This window comes from Ochotona princeps, chromosome 5 (assembly GCF_030435755.1).
Source record: "Ochotona princeps isolate mOchPri1 chromosome 5, mOchPri1.hap1, whole genome shotgun sequence".
NCBI lineage: Eukaryota > Metazoa > Chordata > Mammalia > Lagomorpha > Ochotonidae > Ochotona > Ochotona princeps.
In genome coordinates this window covers 39,885,702-39,905,987 of record NC_080836.1, presented here as the reverse complement: position 1 = coordinate 39,905,987, position 20,286 = coordinate 39,885,702, and the positions used below count along the sequence as shown (strand labels likewise).

The 20,286-nt window shown below is 37.5% G+C and overlaps 1 protein-coding gene across 4 annotated transcripts in view; it reads left to right on the top strand.

Moving 5' to 3' along the window:
- The window catches only part of CCDC148 (coiled-coil domain containing 148), a 248,390-nt gene that overhangs the window by 80,156 nt on the left and 147,948 nt on the right, over positions 1-20,286 (top strand). For all 4 annotated transcript variants that reach the window (XM_058664513.1, XM_058664512.1, XM_058664511.1 and 1 more), the window contains exons 5-9: positions 2,446-2,528; positions 2,687-2,838; positions 4,047-4,142; positions 4,224-4,405; positions 19,080-19,218. In XM_058664513.1, coding sequence (XP_058520496.1) covers positions 2,446-2,528; positions 2,687-2,838; positions 4,047-4,142; positions 4,224-4,405; positions 19,080-19,218 — 652 coding nt within the window. The remainder of the gene's footprint in view (positions 1-2,445; positions 2,529-2,686; positions 2,839-4,046; positions 4,143-4,223; positions 4,406-19,079; positions 19,219-20,286) is intronic.

Sequence of the window (20,286 nt, the reverse complement as noted above, 5' to 3'; positions counted from 1 at the left end):
GTACTTGACAGTAGTTTCTTATTCTGGAAAGTGATTCCTACATGTGAAGTAAAAGGCTTATGATTGCAGAAAGTTTTACAGTATGTCATAAAACTTAAAACAGAAAAAAGTTTACATAAACATTATCACTACTTTCTGAGATAAAACTTAGATACATCTTCTGAAAGTTGCTTTTTGGTGGGACATGTTTAAGTCTCCTGAAAGATTTTTAAAAATATATTTGCATAACTCAGAATATTATAACAGTAAAGCCTTTGGAGGCTTTAATTATGTTGTTCAGTGATGCAAGCTCAAAGGTTAAAAATGGCAGTGCAAACTTTTTTTTAAAAGATTTATTTATTTTTATTACAAAGTCAGATATACAGAGAGGAGGAGAGAGAGAGGAAGATCTTCCCTCTGATGATTCACTCCCCAAGTGAGCGCAATGGCCAGTGCTGCGCCTATCCGATGCCGGGAACCAGGAACCTCTTCTGGGTCTCCCACACTGGTGCAGGGTCCCAAGGCTTTGGGGCCGTCCTCGACGGCTTTCCCAGGCCACAAGCAGGGAGCTGGGTGGGAAGCTGGGCTGCTGGGATTAGAACTGGCGCCCATATGGGATCCTGGGGTGTTCAAGGCGAGGACTTCAGCTGCTAAGCCACACTGCTGGGCCCTAACATTTTTTTTTAATCTTGGCTGTTTCATATTCTCCTTGATGCGTATGTTAGGTTGTTCTTGAGGTAGGTGGAAGAGGCATGCACACGCTCTTCTAGAAAGTGCTTCCGGTTGACCTGGTCCAGAATAGTACAAAAACAACTGAAATGAGGAACACTTAAGTAATAAAAACTTTATTGTCTTGATATTTGTAAGAGTTGATAATTGGACAAACAGAATAATTCCTGGTTAATTTCCTGTGCTATTAATCTAGTATGTTGGCTCATTTTAATATCTGTTCAGTGAAATGAAAAACTAATAGTACTGGGAGAGGGGTTGGAGAAATGGCTACAGCTGTGGAACTTTCCAGATCACCAGCAACTCAGGCAGTTTAAGATATTTGTGCCTGTGTACATTTAAAAGTGGACACCTGCGCATATGAAGTAAATGATTCTGAGACCTTACTGCAAGAGACTATGTTGGAGAATCTGAGACCTGCAGAAGGTCAAAACACTGATGTTTAAGTGTTTTTTGGGCAATTTAATATGTGAGACGTGAGATAACATCCTACATCTCACTTAAGATTTGCAACGGCGCTACAGAATAGGTATCATTGCTATCTCTATTTTATTAAAAGTATTTGCAGAAGGTAATTAAGCTAGCTTTATGCAGCTAGAATTGGAGACCATGTGTTTAATTCCTGAGTTCCATGACCTTGGAGTTGAGCAGCTACCCCAGCTTCAGATTTTATTCATTATCCACAACTTTACAAATACGAAAAATGTAGGAAAAGACTAGATACTTATCTCCAAAAATTACACAAAATATTGCAATTACTGCTGTATCTTATTTTATGCCATTTTAATATTACATTTTAATCATAATAAATCCAAACACCTTTCTGTGATTTAATTGAAGGTACTGTAAGCAAGGGACAGATATGTTTAGATGCTCGTGTAGAATTGTTTGTATTTACTCTATAAATGACTTTAAAAAAACATTTTAAAAGATCTTTAGAATTTTACACTCTTCCTAGTAAATGAAAATAAATACACTTCTAATTCACTTTGCATTATTCAGAATCTCATTTTTTCTAAATCAAAAAATTTATACATATATATGTATACGTGCAGATAAACTTGGGAACTTGGCAGATAGAGAGAAAGGGGACAAGAAAGAGGTTCAGGAACAGAATAAGTTCCTGTCCATCGGTTCACTTCACAAATGCCCACAATTTCCAGGGCTGCGCCAAGTATCAGAGCCAGAGGCTGAGAACTCAAGGCAAGCCTCTCAGTGGGTGGCAGGAACCCTACTGCTTGAGCCATCACTGCCAGTTGCCAGAGTCTTCATTAGAAGGAATCTAGAGTCAGGACAGAGGCAGGAATTGAGCCTGTGTATTCTGATGTAGGATGAGACTATTTAGATTCCTGGTAAACACACAACTCCCACTTCTGAACCTTGTAAATAACCTCCTTATCGGTATAGGCTTGCCCAACTGCCTCTGCTTGTTTTCCTTTACCCTTATTTGCCCAACCTTTCATTCTACTCTCTATCTTATTACCTTGGGAATCCTTCTGAAATAAGTTTGAATAGAGGAGATTAGCTTGACATCCTTCAGTGGCTTTCTAAATGCCCTGGCTTTCTCCAGCTGAAGCAGTACCAGCACCTGCCATGTGCACGCCTTTGCTGGTGCTTTTGCTCTGTCATCTTCCACCACAGCATATAGCAAGCATATATAATCTGAATAAATAAGCCAATGAACCAAATCTCTTTAAGTTGATTGTTGTGGAGTGATTGTGATTACGTCTATTTCAGAATCAAAACTGAATCTGAAATAAAATGTTTTATCAGTGAAGAGAATGTTGGAAGCGAATGTCTTTGCGATCTTACAAGTTTTGGTGAGTTTTTGATGTTGTATTTACATGGCAGTTATGATTTCAAGAATGAAAATGGGCAATGACTTCATGTTCTTTTAATATTAATGGATTTTTATTTCTTCTAATGAAATAAAAATGTCTGTACTCTGTTTCCTTGATTTAATTTTTTTTCACTATAGAGCAAGAATTATCAGAACACTGGTGCATATTTCTTAAAAATGTGATAAATCCCATTCAGCAGCTGAGGGCAGATCTGAAATACAGACAGCATCATCTCCTACCGCCTTCACACCCCCACACCAAAGTTAACTCTGTGGAAGTGCTAGAAGAGGTCAGTAGGTTGCTTTCATTTTTTTGACAATGTAATATTTCATTTTCATCCCTACTGGAACTATTTGAGATAAGAAGCAAATGTGTATCTTGTGCGTTTAAACAAAGAATGAACAGTCTGTTTACTCCAGAGCTGATATATATGCATGCATCTGCCCAAGCCTCCTCATTTCTCACCCGGAATGTGACAGTGACCCAGTAACTGGTCTCCCTGCCTTCATTCCTGCCCCTCCTTCACAGTGCATTCTGGGATTCCACCCCAGAGATTCAGTCTTCCTGTTGCTGAAATCCCCCATGGGTTCCTGCTGACTCCCAGTGCTCCTATCCTTCTGGACCCCTTTCATGCTTTTCCAGTTGCGTCTCTTCCTGACCTGCTCCTTTTCCATCAGAGCTGTCATAAGGATCCTGACTTTTGACCTTCTTCCATGCCTCCTGTAAGCTAGTCTCATTCCCATCTCAGGAATAACCTTTGCAGTGGCTATTCCCTGTGTGTCATCCATGCCATTTTCTGCCTTTCATGTCTTGGTTTAAGTGTCCTTTATCTAAGAGACCTTTGCTAAACAGCTGCACTCACTTCTTTTCACATTACTGTCTTCCATCCCTTTCACATTCCTAGTGCTTGTTTATATCCGTAAGTGTTATCAGTTTATTTGGTTTATCAGTTTGATGACTGCCATGTCTCATTATAGCATAAGATCCATAAGTATAGTTTATCTAAGCATACAAGTATAGTATATCCTAAGTATTGTTGCGCCAGGATTGTAACTTGTATTTCTCATTTTTCAGTTACTCTGTAATGTTGCTATATTGCTTTCATAAATGTTAAATAAATATTGCTTTCATATAAAATTTAAAATCCATGCTCAACTGGGTGTTAGAGGCAGTGGTGCAAGGGAAGGAAAGGTTGATTAATTGGAACAGAACCAGTAAGATATTTACCTTCTCCCGAGCAACATCCCCATGTGGGAGCAGCTGGTTATACCATCCCACCCACCTCCCCAATGCCAGTGTTTTCCCATGTGTCTGCAAGTTTCATTGTGGCTGCTTTGCTGGATGAGCGTTACTTTGCTGGAATTTTAATAACTTCTTCCACAGGTACTTGAAATATTTCCATTATGTATTGGCTTTTGAGAGCAAGTCTGTGTCTTTCAATATAAATATTGGGTGAATTACAGTAATTTGCATACTTCTTGTCCAAATGCCCAATAGGTTGACTCTGTGAAGAAGCAACTGAAAACTGTGTTCGACAAACTTAACCTAGAGCAACAAAAAATAGAAGCAGATCTTTCGGACTGGAGTAGAAAAGTAAGTGTGATGCAGTTAGTGACTTATTTATCAATTTCTCGTTCACGTTAAATAAAATAACCATATTTTTTTTCTTTTCAGATATTGGATTACTCTTTGGAAGAGAAAATTAGCATGCTTACTGAACTTCCGATTGAACTACAAGTTTTGGAGTGCCCATACCCTGATTTGAAGTCTGCAATCCTTAATGAGTTCTGCAACTTTACAGAGAAATATCAAAAGAAACTGCAAGATGTTGATCTGCAGCTGGGAGATATACTCAGGTAATGAAACTACCTGAATTATGTCCATTTGCTATAGTGAATTTAAATTTTTGTTCAACATCAGACTTCACTTCCACTTTTGTGTTTCTTAGTTACTACATAATTTGAATAAAATAACTGCTTGGATGGAATTATTAAGGTATTTATCAGGCTAAATCAAGATGGAAAGACTACTCTTACTGAACTCTCTTTTTCATAGGGAAGAGAGTTTGTAAATATGATTTTTTTGTAAATGAATTATCAATTCATGTTATGAAGCTCTCTACAGTAAAATTTTAAAAATCTAAACTAGTAATTCGTTACAGAGGAGAATGTAGCCATAGAATTATGTTTCTTCTGGTCAACTGTGATTTTGTCTATGGTCAACACAGAGTATGTTTCAACACAAAGCTTCTTTGTGTATGTTGTATGCTTTTTAGAAAGTACACTTTTAATAGTATCCCAAGAATGACAATCCTCTGCTGAATGGCATGTGAAAGATTGAATGATTTAAAATTCAGTTTGGCCATGATTATCTTTTCTAGTGTCTTCTTTGTTAAAATTTACTTAAAGGACAAATTTAGCAATACTTCCTTAAGTCAGATCTGTGGTCTACTTTATGCAGTGCTGTATATAGTTCATAGGGGATATTTTGTACAACAGTTTTTTTGTGTGTTACTGACCTCAATATTTTCCTCAAAGACTATGTATTTAAGAAGAGAGGAAAGCTATTGATGGCACACATTTATAGTAAACTAAAAATAAGAATTTATTTTTTAATGATAGATAAGGAATATGACAAACATTTGTTATTTCCTGTGACTTGCCTGTGCATGCAGCTCCTCCATGTGAAACTATTTGTGTTTGGACAAAAATGGCAAGGAAAGGCTGAAATCCTTGGAATCGGTGGCTCTCTTGTTCAGACTCTTCAGTTAGAGCTCTTTTTGTCTCTGTGTGTTGGAGGCAAGTGGAGTCAGTCTTGGGGACCCTGCTTCACATTCAGTTCCCTGCCTTTGGCCTGGGAAAGCAGTTGAGGATGGCCCAAAGCCTTGGGATCCTGCACCCACTTGGGATACCCAGAAGAGACTCTGGACTCCAGGTTTCAGATTGGCGCAGCTCCGGACATTTCAGCTGCCTGAGTGGTGGATCATCGGATGGTCCGATGATTCACTCCCTAAGTGAGCGCCTATCCGATGCCGGGAACCTGGAACCTCTTCCGGGTCTCCCACACTGGTGCAGTGTCCCAAGGCTTTGGGGCGTCCTCGACTGCTTTCCCAGGCCACAAGCAGGGAGCTGGATGGCAAGTGGGGCTGCCGGGATTAGAACTGGCGCCCATATGGGATCCCGGGGCTTTGAAGGCGAGGACTTTAGCCGCTAGGCCATGCCGCCGGGCCCTACTCTGATATATTTTTAGAATAATTTATTGTAGTAGCAAAAATGGATCAAGAGCCTTAATATCGGTAGGTGACACTTTGTTAAATTATTGTGCATCCATGCAGTATATTTGTAGATTTTTTAAAGTTTAACATTTAAATATACTGAGAAGAAGCAATATCCAAGGGCTAGGTTAAGATACAGAATTAAGCGAAAAAAGCAATTATACAGCACATTTGCTTTTCTTTGACACAGTGCGCAAATGCCAGTAACATCTGTGCCTCTGTGGAAAGGAAGCCTATGTCTGGGATGAAGTAAGAGGATATTTTCATTGTATTCTGTTTTTATCCCACCATTTGCATTTTGAACAACAGGCGTATGTTTTTTATTCTAAAATAATTACTTTCAGTAAGATGATTGTCAGGAGTCAAGATTACTTACCAACAGGAAACCACCAGCAACTTATCAGGTTCAATTCCGTAATATTCAATTTCCTAATAAAGGGAAAATATTCAATTCCCTAATAGAGAGAGACTTTGTATCACTTCTCAGCTTTTTGGCTAAGATCAAGTGTAGAAAGACACTCTGTAAATAGTTGAGTGATTATTAGCCAAGAGGGAATAGCAAAATAGTTGAAAAGATGATTTATCACTCATGTTTTCAGAAATATTTATTGAATATGCATAATCATGAAGTTAGAGATACACACAAAAATTATAAAAATAATACAAAAGCAAGTTATGGTAGTGGGTTAGAAGATGACAAATACTATGACAAATCTATTAGGATAAAAAAGATGTCAGAGTTGTGTGAGGGCAGATTGCACTTATAATTCTTACTAACAAATTTTGATGTCTGTTGCCTGGCCTGCAGGTGCTGCAGCCTTGTCCTGTCTGGCCTGTTCCCAACCCCAGCAACCATGAGTATGGTAGGGTTCCATGGTTATGCCTAGCTCAGCCTGTCACCACCCCAGCTTTTAAGCAAACTAGCAGAAATTATAGTTCCACAAGGGTGGGCCCACATAACCACCACAGGATCTGCTGCTAGATCTGGTTCTCTCAGGTGCTGGTTAGTGTCATGGTCCAGTGTAACACTACCCATTCCCTGTTCCAACTCTCACTGGCAGTTACTGTGATCTAGCCCTGCCAGGTAGGCCCAAAGCTCTAGCTTTAGTGTACACCAGTAAGTGATGATCACCTGTGGTTCATGCTAACTAGCCCATTGTGATCTCCTAGTTGGGCTGGTACATCAGTCTGACCCATGAAAGTCCTGTGTCTTCCACCCTCCTGAGACCTTTGGTCTCAGCCGCCTCACTTACCTGCAAGTATACTTGCTTTGTTGCTGAGAGCCCCTCAGAAGTCATTCTTTACCTGCAACATGTTCCCTCAGTGGTCTTCCCTCCCTGATCATCCCTGGGTCATCGCCTTACCCTCGTCCCTGATCAATCCACAGAATATGCACAGGGGAATATCCCTAGCCTTCACCCTCAGGACACCGTGAGAGGGACATGGGCAACCAATCTGTATGGCTGTTGCTTGCTATGGAGTATGAGCCCAGGCCTTTTGCCAAAATACATACATTATTAAAATTGTGCCTGTTTATGGGGTGTCTTCATATACATTATACATTGTGTGATTCCAATCAGTCTAAATAATATCTATTATCTTCAACTTTCAACTTTATGGTAAAAACATTCAAAATCTCCTAGGATTTGCTTCTGCTTCTTTAATAGAGAAGTATATAGTTAATTTACATTCTCTTCAGTCAACCTTTGTGCAGTTTTGGGTAGAAGTTGGGGATAAGTCTTGTTGAGATAGTAACACTAAACTCCGGTCATAGAGGTTTGAAACAAGTAACTAGATATTTGGGGTCAGAATGTTCACTGAGGTGTGAGTGAGCCTGGTAAGGCCGATGTGTTAAGAATAAAAGGCAGATAAAGAGATGAGGTTAAAGTTGAGCAGTTGAGAGTAGAAGTTTTAAATCCTTCAGCTTTAAACTCTTCAGCTTTTACTCTGAGCAACAACATGGGAAGGTGCTGAGAGGAAGTGAGTTTGTGGCTTTGGCAGTTGCTGTGTTTAAGATAGATTGGCAGGGTGGAGGAAAGGGAATTTTTATGTACTGTTGGTAAGAAGGTAAATTAGTACCGCTATTACAGAAAACAGTAGGGTTGCTTTTGACAAATTAAGGATAGAGGGACTCGTATCCCTGTTAATGGGCTGGGAAAGCAGTACAAGTTGGCCCCAATGCTGGGGTTCCTGACCCCAAGTAGGAGACTCTGAAGCTCCTAGCATCAGATGAGTCCAGTTTGAGCTCTTGCTACCATCTGGGCAATGAACAAGTGGAAGGAAGATTATTTCTCTATCTCAAGCAACTTCCCCTACCTGCTCCCACTCCACACACTCTGTGTAAAAACTTGGTACAGGGAAGGCATAGAACTTTCACATGAATAAAATAAAATTGTAAAAAAAATTAAGGATAGAAACTCTGTATGTTCTAGCAGTTACCCTACTAGACATATACCCAAAGAAAGTGAAATCTGTGTGAAAGCAAATGTTTGAAAAAATGTGACACATACACACAATGGAATACTATTCAGCCAAAAAAAATGGTATGAAGACATTAGGTGACATGAAATTAGTAAACATAGAAAGGCAATTATTACATGATACTCCTTATATGAAATCTAAAAATTCTAATCTCATAGCAGTAGAGAGTTGAATAAAAGTTACAGGGGCTGGAGAGAGATTGGTGAAAGGGTACAGTGTTAGTAGGGATAAGTTCTTATGCTCCATTGTGCTGTAGGGTGATTGTACTGATACCAATGTATTCCGTACTTCAAAATAGCTAGAAGAAAGGATTTGGTATATCTTACTACTGCCTTTGAACTGACATGCTTTTAGTTAGCCATTGTGAACATTTAGGCAGTGAACCAGTGAATGGAAGATATCTCTGTCTCTAATTGTTTCTCTCTTAGCCTTTCACACACACACAAAGTAAAACAATTTTTTAAAAACAGCAAAATAAGTCCTCTAAGAATAAGGAGACCATTCATGTTTGATGAACACCTCTGACTGAAGGTACAGATGAATTTAATTCTCACTTTGCCCAATTTATAAAGATTTACTTTAGAAGTAAGGATATTGCAGCTCTAAGGAAGCTGAGACAGTTCTACAGTCCCTGTCTTGCAGATAACTGAGCAACAGTATGCCTTTCTGCCCATCCAAGTAGAAGGGTTTCCACACATACCATACAGTTTTGAACATTCACCTGCACCAAGGTGTTGGTAAAGCACATTGAGTGCTAGATCATTTTCTGAAAGAATACTCTTATTTGAAAAAAAACTTAAGATTTTAATTTTATTTGTTTGAAAGAGAGAGACAGAGATACAGAGATAAAGAAAGAGAGTGAGAATCTTCCATCCACTGGTTCACTCCCCAAATGGCTGCCACAGGTAGGGCTCAGTGGTTCAAAGCCAAGATTACGCAGCTCCACCCTTGGTCTCCCACATGGAAGCAGACGCCCAAACACTTGGTTCATTCTAATAATTTCTCAGGTCATTAGCAGGGAGCTGGATTGGAAAATGGAGCATCTGAAACTTGAACTGGTACCCGTATGGAATGCCAGTAGTGTAGATGGCAGCTCATCCTGTTATGCCGTAGTGCTGGCCCCAGTATATTCTCTTTTACCAAAACATTTTTAAAGTGACCTTATACAGGGTATTTTCAAAGACATTTAGATTCTGCTTGGGCTGTGTATAGCACGAAGACAATTTAATTGCTTGTTTTAGACTCAGATGAGATTGTGGCTTTTTAATTTTCTAACATTTGGATGAATTAATCATATAGATGAGACATAATTATCTGATGCTCCATTTGGTTATGTCATATCTGAAGTCAATATGTGTAAAAAGCTGTAAAGCAATAGCAAGTAATTTCTACTTTATTGTTTGATAGGCACATTAAATTTTATTATGTTGGTTCATAATTAATAGTCTATTATTTTATGATATCTTAATCTAAATTTTATTTAAAACCCACAATGATTTAACAACTTGGCTCCTCTGTATATACAATGCCTGTAGTTTCATATGTTTTCAACTAAATTATTTCAGTGTACTCTACTTGTTAATAAGTTTCAAACTGGTTATTCAGTTCTCTGAGGACTTTTCATGTATTTTTCTCTTAATACAGAAACAATTACATATATTAAGAAAATTTGTTTTTAAAGTAGAGGCAAACAAGAAAAGAAAACTTTTAATGAATCTAAATTCCCAGCACCCAGAGATATCTTTTTGCAACATTTTATACATTTCAGATGTTCATATGCTGTTCATAAAAATGAAACAATACTGGATACATATCTGTTTTCCTGTTTTGAATCATATCCAGCATTATTTAATAAATGTTTAGTTTCTTCTATGTTCTAGTCATGTATTAAATGTTTTTACAACTTTCTATATACTAGAGGCATACTACCATGATATATAATTCTGCTATATAAATGCAATCCATTTTCTATTTTTGGACAATTATTAATTCTATATTTTAGTATTTTTTCAGAAAACCTTGGAATGGGCAACTTTTCTACTGTATTTTGGGTAATTCCATTATTATTCTATTGAAATAGATTTCTAGAAATTGCTGAGTGAAAGGACATAATAATGTCTAAGTGATGCTGCTTTTAAGAGTGCTGCTAAAATGCATTTTCAAAATCTAAAAATAATGTATGTTTTTATAGGTAGACTTGTGTCCCATCTGGTTCACTTTTTGAACTTGGTTGCCAGGTCTTTGTAAATTGCTGTCCTTTGTGAATATCACCAGTTCTCACTTCACATTCTTTTTCTGGGTAACAAAGCTCTTTTACTATCCTCAAGAAAGTTTTACTCAAAGGGAAAGTCATGCATAAATTTGACAAAAATCCGACTTTTCCTGTATTTCAAGGTAAATAAGCAAATGCTCATATATGTGATTGTTACTTGATTACGTATAAGGCAGAATAAAGAGAATGAAAGAAACAGCAGACAGCTGGCATTTGTTCAAATGAGGTCACAAGAGGAAACATTCCGGTCTTTTTCCCAGGTGCATGTCACTCTCTGAGTGTAGTCTCAAAAATTGTTCTTAGAGTTTCAGCCACTGGGCATGTCCAGTCTTAGGCTGTACATTTCTAGCCTGGGATGGTTGTGTGCTAAAGTGATTCCTGGAGGGGAGAAGTCCTCATAAGCAGAAGCATGATCATTTCGCTTTTAGTGTGCACTTGGTCACTTTGCTTAGGTGATCAAGTCAGTGAACATCCTGGATCACTGCAGCTCCACTTTTTTCTTGACATCTTTCAACACGATTTTCAGAACTGGCGTTAGAGTTTATATTTGCTAACAGTCTAAATAGCTGTACACAATTATTTAACATTTTTCATGTATCTTTAGCAGCTTTCCCTTAAATGCATCAAGAAGAATCACAGTAATTATTTTCAGCTACTCTTGTCTGAACTCAAAACCACAATTGGTGCTAATTCAACCAGTGTTGGGTTTGTTGTGGGAGTAAAATGTATTTTGAATCCTCTTGGCCATGGTATAATTTATTTTATCAAGAGGAAAAATGGGTCCAGTTTTTATAGGATGTACTCCAGATTTGTCTTAGAGTTTGCCTTTGCTTCATTGTATTTACTTGCATGTTATGTGTTTGTGAAAAGTAAATCAGGTCATGGTTATAAAGACCTAGGTCAGCAGTCCTTACTGTTAATATCACTGTCCTCTTGATGCAATTGCTTCTGCAAGAGATTACACAGTTTAATGATGCAGGAGCTTCATTTTTCAATACACAAGACACTGAAAAATGTATCACAGGACAGAGGGGTGAAAGTAATTTTCAAGAAGTTTCCATTCTTCACTGGGTATGAAATCAGATTCATCTTGAGTAAATCAGTTAGAGAAAATGGAAACATAGCAACTTGACAGATTCCTGTCCAAGATAATTGACATCTGTTATTTTTTGACCTGGATGATACAAACCGGCTCTGTTATTAAAATAATATGTGTAGCAATATGCAAACGTAAGATTAAAATTTTTATGGATAAGAGCATTCAATTTTGACATGAGAAGAATTATAACATCTATTTTATATACCAAATCAATTGCTCATAACTACCTTTCTCTGCACCTTGTATCTTGAAATCTAGCTACAGGTAAATTATAACTCTTTGAGGAAACCATATCATTAGAACTGACACTATGAAAAACTAGTAATGTAAGAAATCATAATTATTACATTCACAAGCTCATGTTTGTCTTCCATATCAGTGCCTGTAAATGAGCATAAAATTGAGCATTGTTAATGTCCAAAAAAAAAAAAAAAACACTGAGAAAAAGGCCAATATTCTTCTAATCCATTCTTCTAATTTCTTTATGATTACTGGTAGTTCCGATGTTATGGCGTTTTTATGTGGCAATTAAAATTTCAGGCACTCTGGTGATGGTTAATTAAAATTTTCTCATATCCTGTAGAAATTTATCAATTTTATTATTTTTGCTTTTGGATCTGAAAAAATCATTCATAAAAGCTATATAGAGTAACTGTTCAACCTTTGGGGTGAGAGTGGGGGAGTAAGAACATTTTTGATTGTAGTAAAAAGGAAAGTGTTCTCCTGGGGGCACATTTTTGGATCAGTATAAAGATTTTAAAAGATTTGAGCGAATAATGATCTGCTTGTTACCAGTTCTTTTCATCTGAGCTTGAGGTGTGTTTTGTCTTATTTTCAAAGTGGCACATTTGCTTTCAGCCATTAGGAAAGTATTTAGGTCTGTGGCATGCTAGGGGTGTGTGTGTCCTTCATCTCCACAGCCTTCATAATCCTTTTCTTCCAAATCTGTATTAGGATGCCACATTTAAAAAGTAATTGTTATTTCTTCATCTGGCCAGAAATTAGGTTACCTTTAACTTTAAAACTTAACCCATTTAAAAATTATTGAAGTAACAGAGCACTGTCTTCCTTAAGAAGTCAGAGGCTGGAAAGTCCCACGTCTGTCTGGTGAGGTTTGGTTTTCTGCCATCTCTTGTCTCGTGTACCTGCAGGCTAGAAGGCTCCCTGCCAGGTGACAATAGCAGGTTTTTCCTTTCCATTTTCTTTTCCTTCACTTTCCTTTCCATTCTATTTCCTGTGACACAGTTTTGTAGGTACAGGAATTCCTCCCTCTCTCTCCCCTTCTTCCCTCCTTGCTTTCCCCTCCTGCCTTTTTCCTCCATATTACCACAGCCATATTGTGCTTTAATAACAGTTACAAGTTTAACATTCTTCAGTGTAAGTGTACGATGGCACTGCAGGCATAGGCAAAGGTAGAAAAATCTAGTGTCATAATGTCAAGTTGTATTGAACTGTCTCCTTGGGAGTCCTCCTTGTATTTGGGAGTAGAGACTTGTACTGCAATGTATCTTCACTTCCCAGGGTGCTAATCTCCATTCTGCAGTTACAGGACAACATCCAAGGTCCGAAACAGACCTTTCCTTCTTTGTGACTCCCAGGAGCTGTGAAACCTTTGCTTCAGATTTCTTTCACATTCCCTCGGCTAGAATTGTGGGGTTTTTTTGTCCATGTTCTTTGCCAAACGCTGTCTAGAGAAGTCAAAAACATACAAATGCATGTGTGTGAATAGTTTCAGGTTGATCAAATTTACTCCCAGGGTTGGAGATGGGGTTCAATTGCCCTAAAGTGGGAAAGAAGGTGAGTGGAGTAAGGTACATCCTGAATAAAATCAGGATGCTGTGGTATTTTCTAGGCTGCATACAATTATTGAAAAACCTATCATATGGGTGGCTGAGCCATTACATCTCAAATGGGCTGTTTTATCTTGATTTGATTATATTTTTCAAAAACTTTCACTACAAATTATAGTTCCTCTTTAAATAGTGTTGGAGGAGAGCTGTTTAAGTGGATGGCCTTCATTTCTACTCTTCTACTTTTAAAAATATGCTTTCTAAGTAAAACAGTAGGTTTTCTATGTAAACCAAAAAAGAAAAAAAAATGTGAGTACAGTCAGCTTGCTATTTGGAAAGCACAGCTTCCAAATAAATCACTCAGCCTCTCTTCTGATCAGATTCCTATGCTTAATCCATTCTGTAACAATGTCTGGCAGGAACAGCAATGTGGCACAGCAGGTAAAGCTGCTGCTTAGAACACCAGCATCCCATGTGGCTATCCCATCATGCTGGCTACTCAACTTCTGATCCAGTTCCCTGGTCATGGCTTGGGAAAAGCAGCAGAGTTTGTCACCAGCACTTGGATCCCTACCTCCATGTGTGAGATCTGGATGAAGTTTCTGGTCCTGGCCACTGAGGATATCTGGAAAGTGCATCAGCAGATGGATGTTTTCTTTCTCTCTAACTCTGCTTTTCAAATAAATAAATCTTAAAAAAGAAATTCTAGAGTCATTTCTTTAGAACTCATTTGTTTTCGCTTTGCTGTCACTAATCAGAAGAATGAAGCCTTAACTAATCGAAGTTCTGGCTTTACTCTGTGGGTGACTATTATTATTATTATTATTATTATTACTTAATTCAATAAGTTTTGAACAGGTTCTTGGTGGTCTATTTTGTTCTGTGTGTCAGCTTCCACCTGCATAGCCAGACTGAGTGGAACCTAGCTAGCTTGAGGTATGAACCACTAATTAGGAATGGATCACCTAGGAAGAGAAGTTACAGAGGAACAGATTCTGTCAGTCAGAAATGTTTCTGGAAACAGAGAGCTGCATAGATTTCAGATGGAAAATCAAAGATTTGTGTTTAAGCCTGGCCACTTGCTGCAACAATTTAAGGCCACACGTGGAATGCCTTTATCCCTTGTCATTCTGCCTGGTTCGAGTCCCGGCTACTCTGCAAATGAGGCTTTCTGCTAATGTACATCTCAGGAAGCAGCAAATGATGGCTCAAGTAGCTGAGTCCCTGTCACCTGGACAGCAGACTTGGATGGAGTTCCTGGATCCTGGTTTCAACCAGGCCTAGTAATGGATGTTGCAGACATCTGCAGGCTAAGCCAGCAGAGCAAAGATGTCTCTGTTCTCTCTCTGCGCATACTTAGGTCTGTCTTTCTCCTACTCTTTCAAGTAAAATGAAAATAGTTAAAGCTTTTTTAAGAAAGATTTGTATTTAGACATTGGGATGTTTGTAGAGGCAATTTCAGGAGCTGAATTGCCCCTGGGTGTTAGGATGCATCTGATTTGGAAAAACCGTATAGACCAGTAGAGTAGAGTTATATTTTACAGAGGATCAGATCTAATGGTGTCTGACAAAGGGATTGGGATGGTGCTATTGTTTATCCACATTAATCTGCTGGTGAATTATAAAATTATCCTTTTAATAAATGTCATTTCTTAGCATATTGGAGTTTTCCAGAAAGGAGTAGGATTTTCTCTTGAAATTCACGTATATACCATAGGTTATCTTATGGCACCAAAAATAACCACACGTATTGCTTTATCTCTTATGTCTTCTTATGACATATAATTAGTGTCTATATTGCATGGAGCATGTATTGTTTTATACAAATCTGTTCTGGTTCATTTTCTTTTATGGGGATGCCACAAATTCTCAGACACAGAAAAATAAATATATGAACATTCAAATAAAGCTGTGACTCAGCCCAATCCAATGGAATTAAAACTGAATTTGCTACTTTTTCCCCTAAAGTAAATGTTGCTGGGGTGAAGCCCTGACTTCTTTGCTTGCCATTCAATTCATAAGTCTGGCTGGTTTCTCATTGTGCCTCACCTGTGTTACTGCAATAGCTTTCTTTCGTTTTTCTAAATTTTATTTTTAAATAATGATTACATGATTGATCAGAGTGAAAAGGATCCAGGTTTAGGGAAAATTGGGTGAACTCATGGCTTCCAAATCTGCTATTTCTTCTTGTTGTTCCTGGGGGAAGGGGAGAGACAAAGGGGGAAACCACTCATGATTTTCCATATGTTCCAGTACCGAGGGATGAGGAACTGTCACCTCATATCAACCTACAGTCTCAATGTGTACGTATTCTGAGGGATCTGTTCAAGTGGTTTGGATAGTTCTGAAATGCTGCCAATTTCACCGATCCAAGGATGATGTCATCCTCCCAATTAAATTGGATTATGATGAGGACCAGTAGCTAAGTTGTGAGTCAATTTAAGAAAATTTATCTTGTCATTTCCTGGGAAATCACAATGAAATGGCATCTGTGGATATCAGTGTATGAGGCAGGAAGTGGGATTATATGGTAAATAATTCATTTTTCTTCAGGCAAATTATTATGGTAAATAATTCATTTATTTAGAAGTGCTCAATAAACCTGTAAATTGTAAGGATTGTGATGTGTGATATTAGCAACCAAAGCTATCAAAAACTTTAAATGGAGAGAATTCGGATGGACAAAGCAAATAGTATTTTCAGAAAGTGGCGATCTTTTTAAAACATCAAGAAATGTTCTTAATTGTAAATGTTCAGGATAATCGTTTTCTCTAAGATTTTCATTGAAATTGTAGTTATTTTTTGAAACTCACAAAGAAGATAAGAGATCAGAATACTGTTCACTCTTTGCAATTTAGCTGATTCTGTCATTATAATCACCAGCAAAGCCATTGAACAAGAACTTTGAAAGGTAAAAGCTAACTTTAGTCTCAGCCATTTTACATGGATTTTTTTTCTATACAAAGAAAAAAATGAGGGTTAGATTAGAAAAGATAAATGACTAGGTTTAGATTTAGAAATGCAGAATGTACTGGATTTTATTTTTATCTTAGAGGTTAAGGGTCATGTTTCCAGAAAATGGCTACTTTGTTATAGTGAAGAGACTATTATGTTTAAAAATACCTCTTAGATTTTTGCTGTGCACAGGTCCCTGTGTGTACAAGAGGCATGTGCCAGTTTTCTGCCTTCCTTCGTAAGCAGCATTCTAATGGAAATCTATGACTTGGCCATTATTATTGCTTATGTGAATATTTGCCTTATGATTTAAGCCTGCAGCCCCTGGAACCACAAGAAATTCTCTAAAAATCATACAATGGTGGAAGTATTTATGTTATTTTCCTTAAGCATGTTTTTCATTTTTATTCTGCATTACTAGAAAAAATGGCTTCCAATTTATGTAATTGTGGAAACTAGAAAAAGCTGTTGGGCTATGAGGCTTCTGAAATCAGCAAGAAGGTCAAAATGGATGTGATGACTATGCATGGTGTACTTGGCTTGAAATATTTGGCTTTAATGTTTTATAATTGCTTCATATGTTTCAGTGAATTTAACGTTGTCACTAAAATGGTACCTAATTAATCCATTCATGCAATGTATAAAAATGTACTGAGTGCCTCAAATTCTCCTGCTGTTGTATTTATTTATAGCAGCGTACATTGCTTAATGTGGCTTTTATTTGAAAAGCATTTCTGTAAATGTTTTCTGTTCTCACTTTCTCTTTGTGGACTGTCACAATTTGGCACCAACATTCAATGGGAGAGCTCATCAGAGCAATTAGTTTAGAAATGCTTCTCCATTTATCAAAAGGTTTACACTGTTTTTGAGAAGTGTTGGTAAGATTACTTGTAGATTTTCTTAGGTTGGTTTCCTTAGAAAGCTGAAATAGTAATGCTAAAAGCAAATGACTGTTCAGGGCTGCAGTAAAAGCAAAGGATCGGACAGTGGAAAGTGGGAGCGCTATAAAGTGGAGAGTGCTACAAAGTTTCAACACAGAGACACAGATTGCCTCTTTTGGAGTCAAGTGGGATGGCCTGGTGCAATCCTTGTTAGCTGGTTATTGGTTGTTCTCTGGAGAAGGGAGGGGGTATCTATCAGATAAGACACAGAGCATCTCATTGATGGGAATTCCAACTACTAAAGGCTATTTAGTCAAAGCATCAACAGCATCCATTATGTACATGAGTGATAATTTGAAAGAACAGCAGCTTGTTGAATCTAGATTCCATCATTACCCCATCCCCAGAATACATCCATCAACACTTGAAATCAAAGGTGGAAAATCAAACTGTATTCAGTTTCCTTTGATTATAAAAACAGTTTCAAAACAATACTGAGGACTTGGAATTTTTGTTTTTCTGTAGTATTCTATATGTCCAACCCAGCTATTAAATGCATTCTTGTCACCAGTGAATGAAAATTAGTTCTTTGAGTGAGGACCTGAAATACTGTCCATTAAGAAGTAAAAGTATCTTAAATGCCAGATATGCTCAGGCAAGTCTTTCTTCTGTTTTAAATCTCAGTTTGAGATGTGATATATGCATAATTGATTCAGACAGGATCAAAGTGCTTGTTGTGTTTAGTGAGTGAAGGCCACTTAACTTCTTTCTTCCAATGAATTATTATGTTGTGCCAAAGGATTGCTTCCTAGTGGAATGCCTCCAACCTTCTTTTTCTTCCCATTGTGGAGCAGTTGGAGAGTTTTCTTTGAAAAACAACTTTTATTCTTTGTTACTACCTACCAGAATCAAGAAGAGTTTCAGAGAGACTAGGTAACCTTGTATGAGGACAGTGGAATTTATACTAGTTCAATGAATTAAAGGGTGTTTTGTTCTGTTTTAAATTGTCAAATAGTTGATAGGATGATGGAGTCTCTACCATTGTCCATACCTACAACGTCAGGATAAACTTAGAGTAGAGTGATGGACTTAGGATTGTTTATGAAAGACTATAGTACTGTTATAACATGAGGGGAATTGGTGGAAATGAGGAGACTTGGGAAGGAAGGAAGGGAAATCCCAGAGCTTATGAAACTGTATCATAAAAATAAATAAATAATGTGTCAGATAGTTTCCCGAGGAATAGAGGCAAATAAGAGTTCTTCGAATTGTACAACTGACTTTGAAGTGTAAAACTAAGAGTAGAAATAAACAACGGCAAATTTCCATCTTAGGTCAAAGAAGTATTTTCTGATGATATTCCTCTGATTGCATTTATGTTTGATTATTCAGATTTATTAAGCAGAAATATGATATGCAAATAAACTCAGAATTTAAAGAGATACTAATTCAGTTTTGTGTTCAAGCTGATATTCCAACCTTTTCACTCTGTGTAGGATTTTGCTAAACTATTTTTAAAACGATTTGCTTATTTGTTTGAAAAGCAGAGAGAGAGAAACAGAAATTTTCCTTTTGCTGACTCATTCCCCAGATGGCCTCCAAAGCTGGTTGTGATCCAGGATGAAACCAGGATCTAGGAACCTCATCTGAGTTTCCCTTGTGAGAGACATGAACTCAGATAATTGTGCCCCATCTGCTGCTTTTACAGGTAAATCTGCAGAATGTGGGCATCCCAAGCAGTGGTATAACCCATGTTGTGATATTTTTGTTGTTTACAGAAACTTCCAACTCAGTGAAGAAGAAAATTGGATTTATCAGGCTGTTTTGGATCTGTATCCTGGAGATCTCTATGGCAGAAGGACTCTATACCTGGACATGTTACAAAGATACTTTCCTCACAAATCTAGGCGTCATTTGGTGAGTGCTGAACCTTCACTATCTAATAGGAAGTTACATTGTTTTAGCAATCAGCTGTTCAGTGAATACACATCCCCTCACACACACACACACACACACGAATTTAAAATGGCATATATATATATGTATATATATATATGTATATATTTAAAATGGCATATATATATATGTATATATATATATGTAATGTTTACTGAGCTGCCAAGTTCAAGGCTGGTCTGGCTAGTGTTTGAAACCCAGGTGTTTGCATAGTCACCTGCCTACCCTCACAGGTCCTGCCATCCACAGAACCTTCCAGATGTCATTCCCTCTAGTAGAGGGGAAGCTGACACTGGCCTTGAGGTCAGACACTTACCTATACTCTCCACCACCACTTGTCTGCCTATACTCCCTGGATTCATCGGGAACACAAATGTCCACGTTTAACAACTCAGGGACATGACTTAAATTTTCTGTAGAAGGAACTAGAAAGTTTATTGTTATGACTTAAGTTGGCATAGAGAAAGGCAAGAAAATGAAGGTTGTAGCATCATCAATTAATTCTACAAAAATCACATATTTAAACTAGGATATATATTCTCAACTTTCAAATGAACTGTGTAATAAAATATTATCACATCTGCTTCTATTTTATGATTATTTTAAATTAAACAGTAACATCAATACTCGTGTGTAGTGTCAGTCCTATGGAGAACCCATGCACAGTTATTCTGTTTCTGTTATCTTGGTTTCTGAATGAAGATAATGAAAGGAAGGTCACTCAGTTAGTGGGACCATATTCTCTCTTGATTTCTATTTGGTTTTATGATGGCCTTTATTTTGAAGTGGATATGCATTATTAACAATTCACTGTGACTTTTAAAATTCTTAAATTAAATCTTTATTTGCAACTTCTATTGCTTCTGTAACCAGCTGTCATTTTTAACTATATAGATTTGCAGGCTTATAACTCTAACAAGGTGTATGTCAACAGTTGAGGTGCAGAACAGTCTTAGGAGGGATGTGCAGAGAAATGTTCAATACCCCAGTGAGGAGTAACTAATCTTTGTGTTCAGACTTATTTTTTAC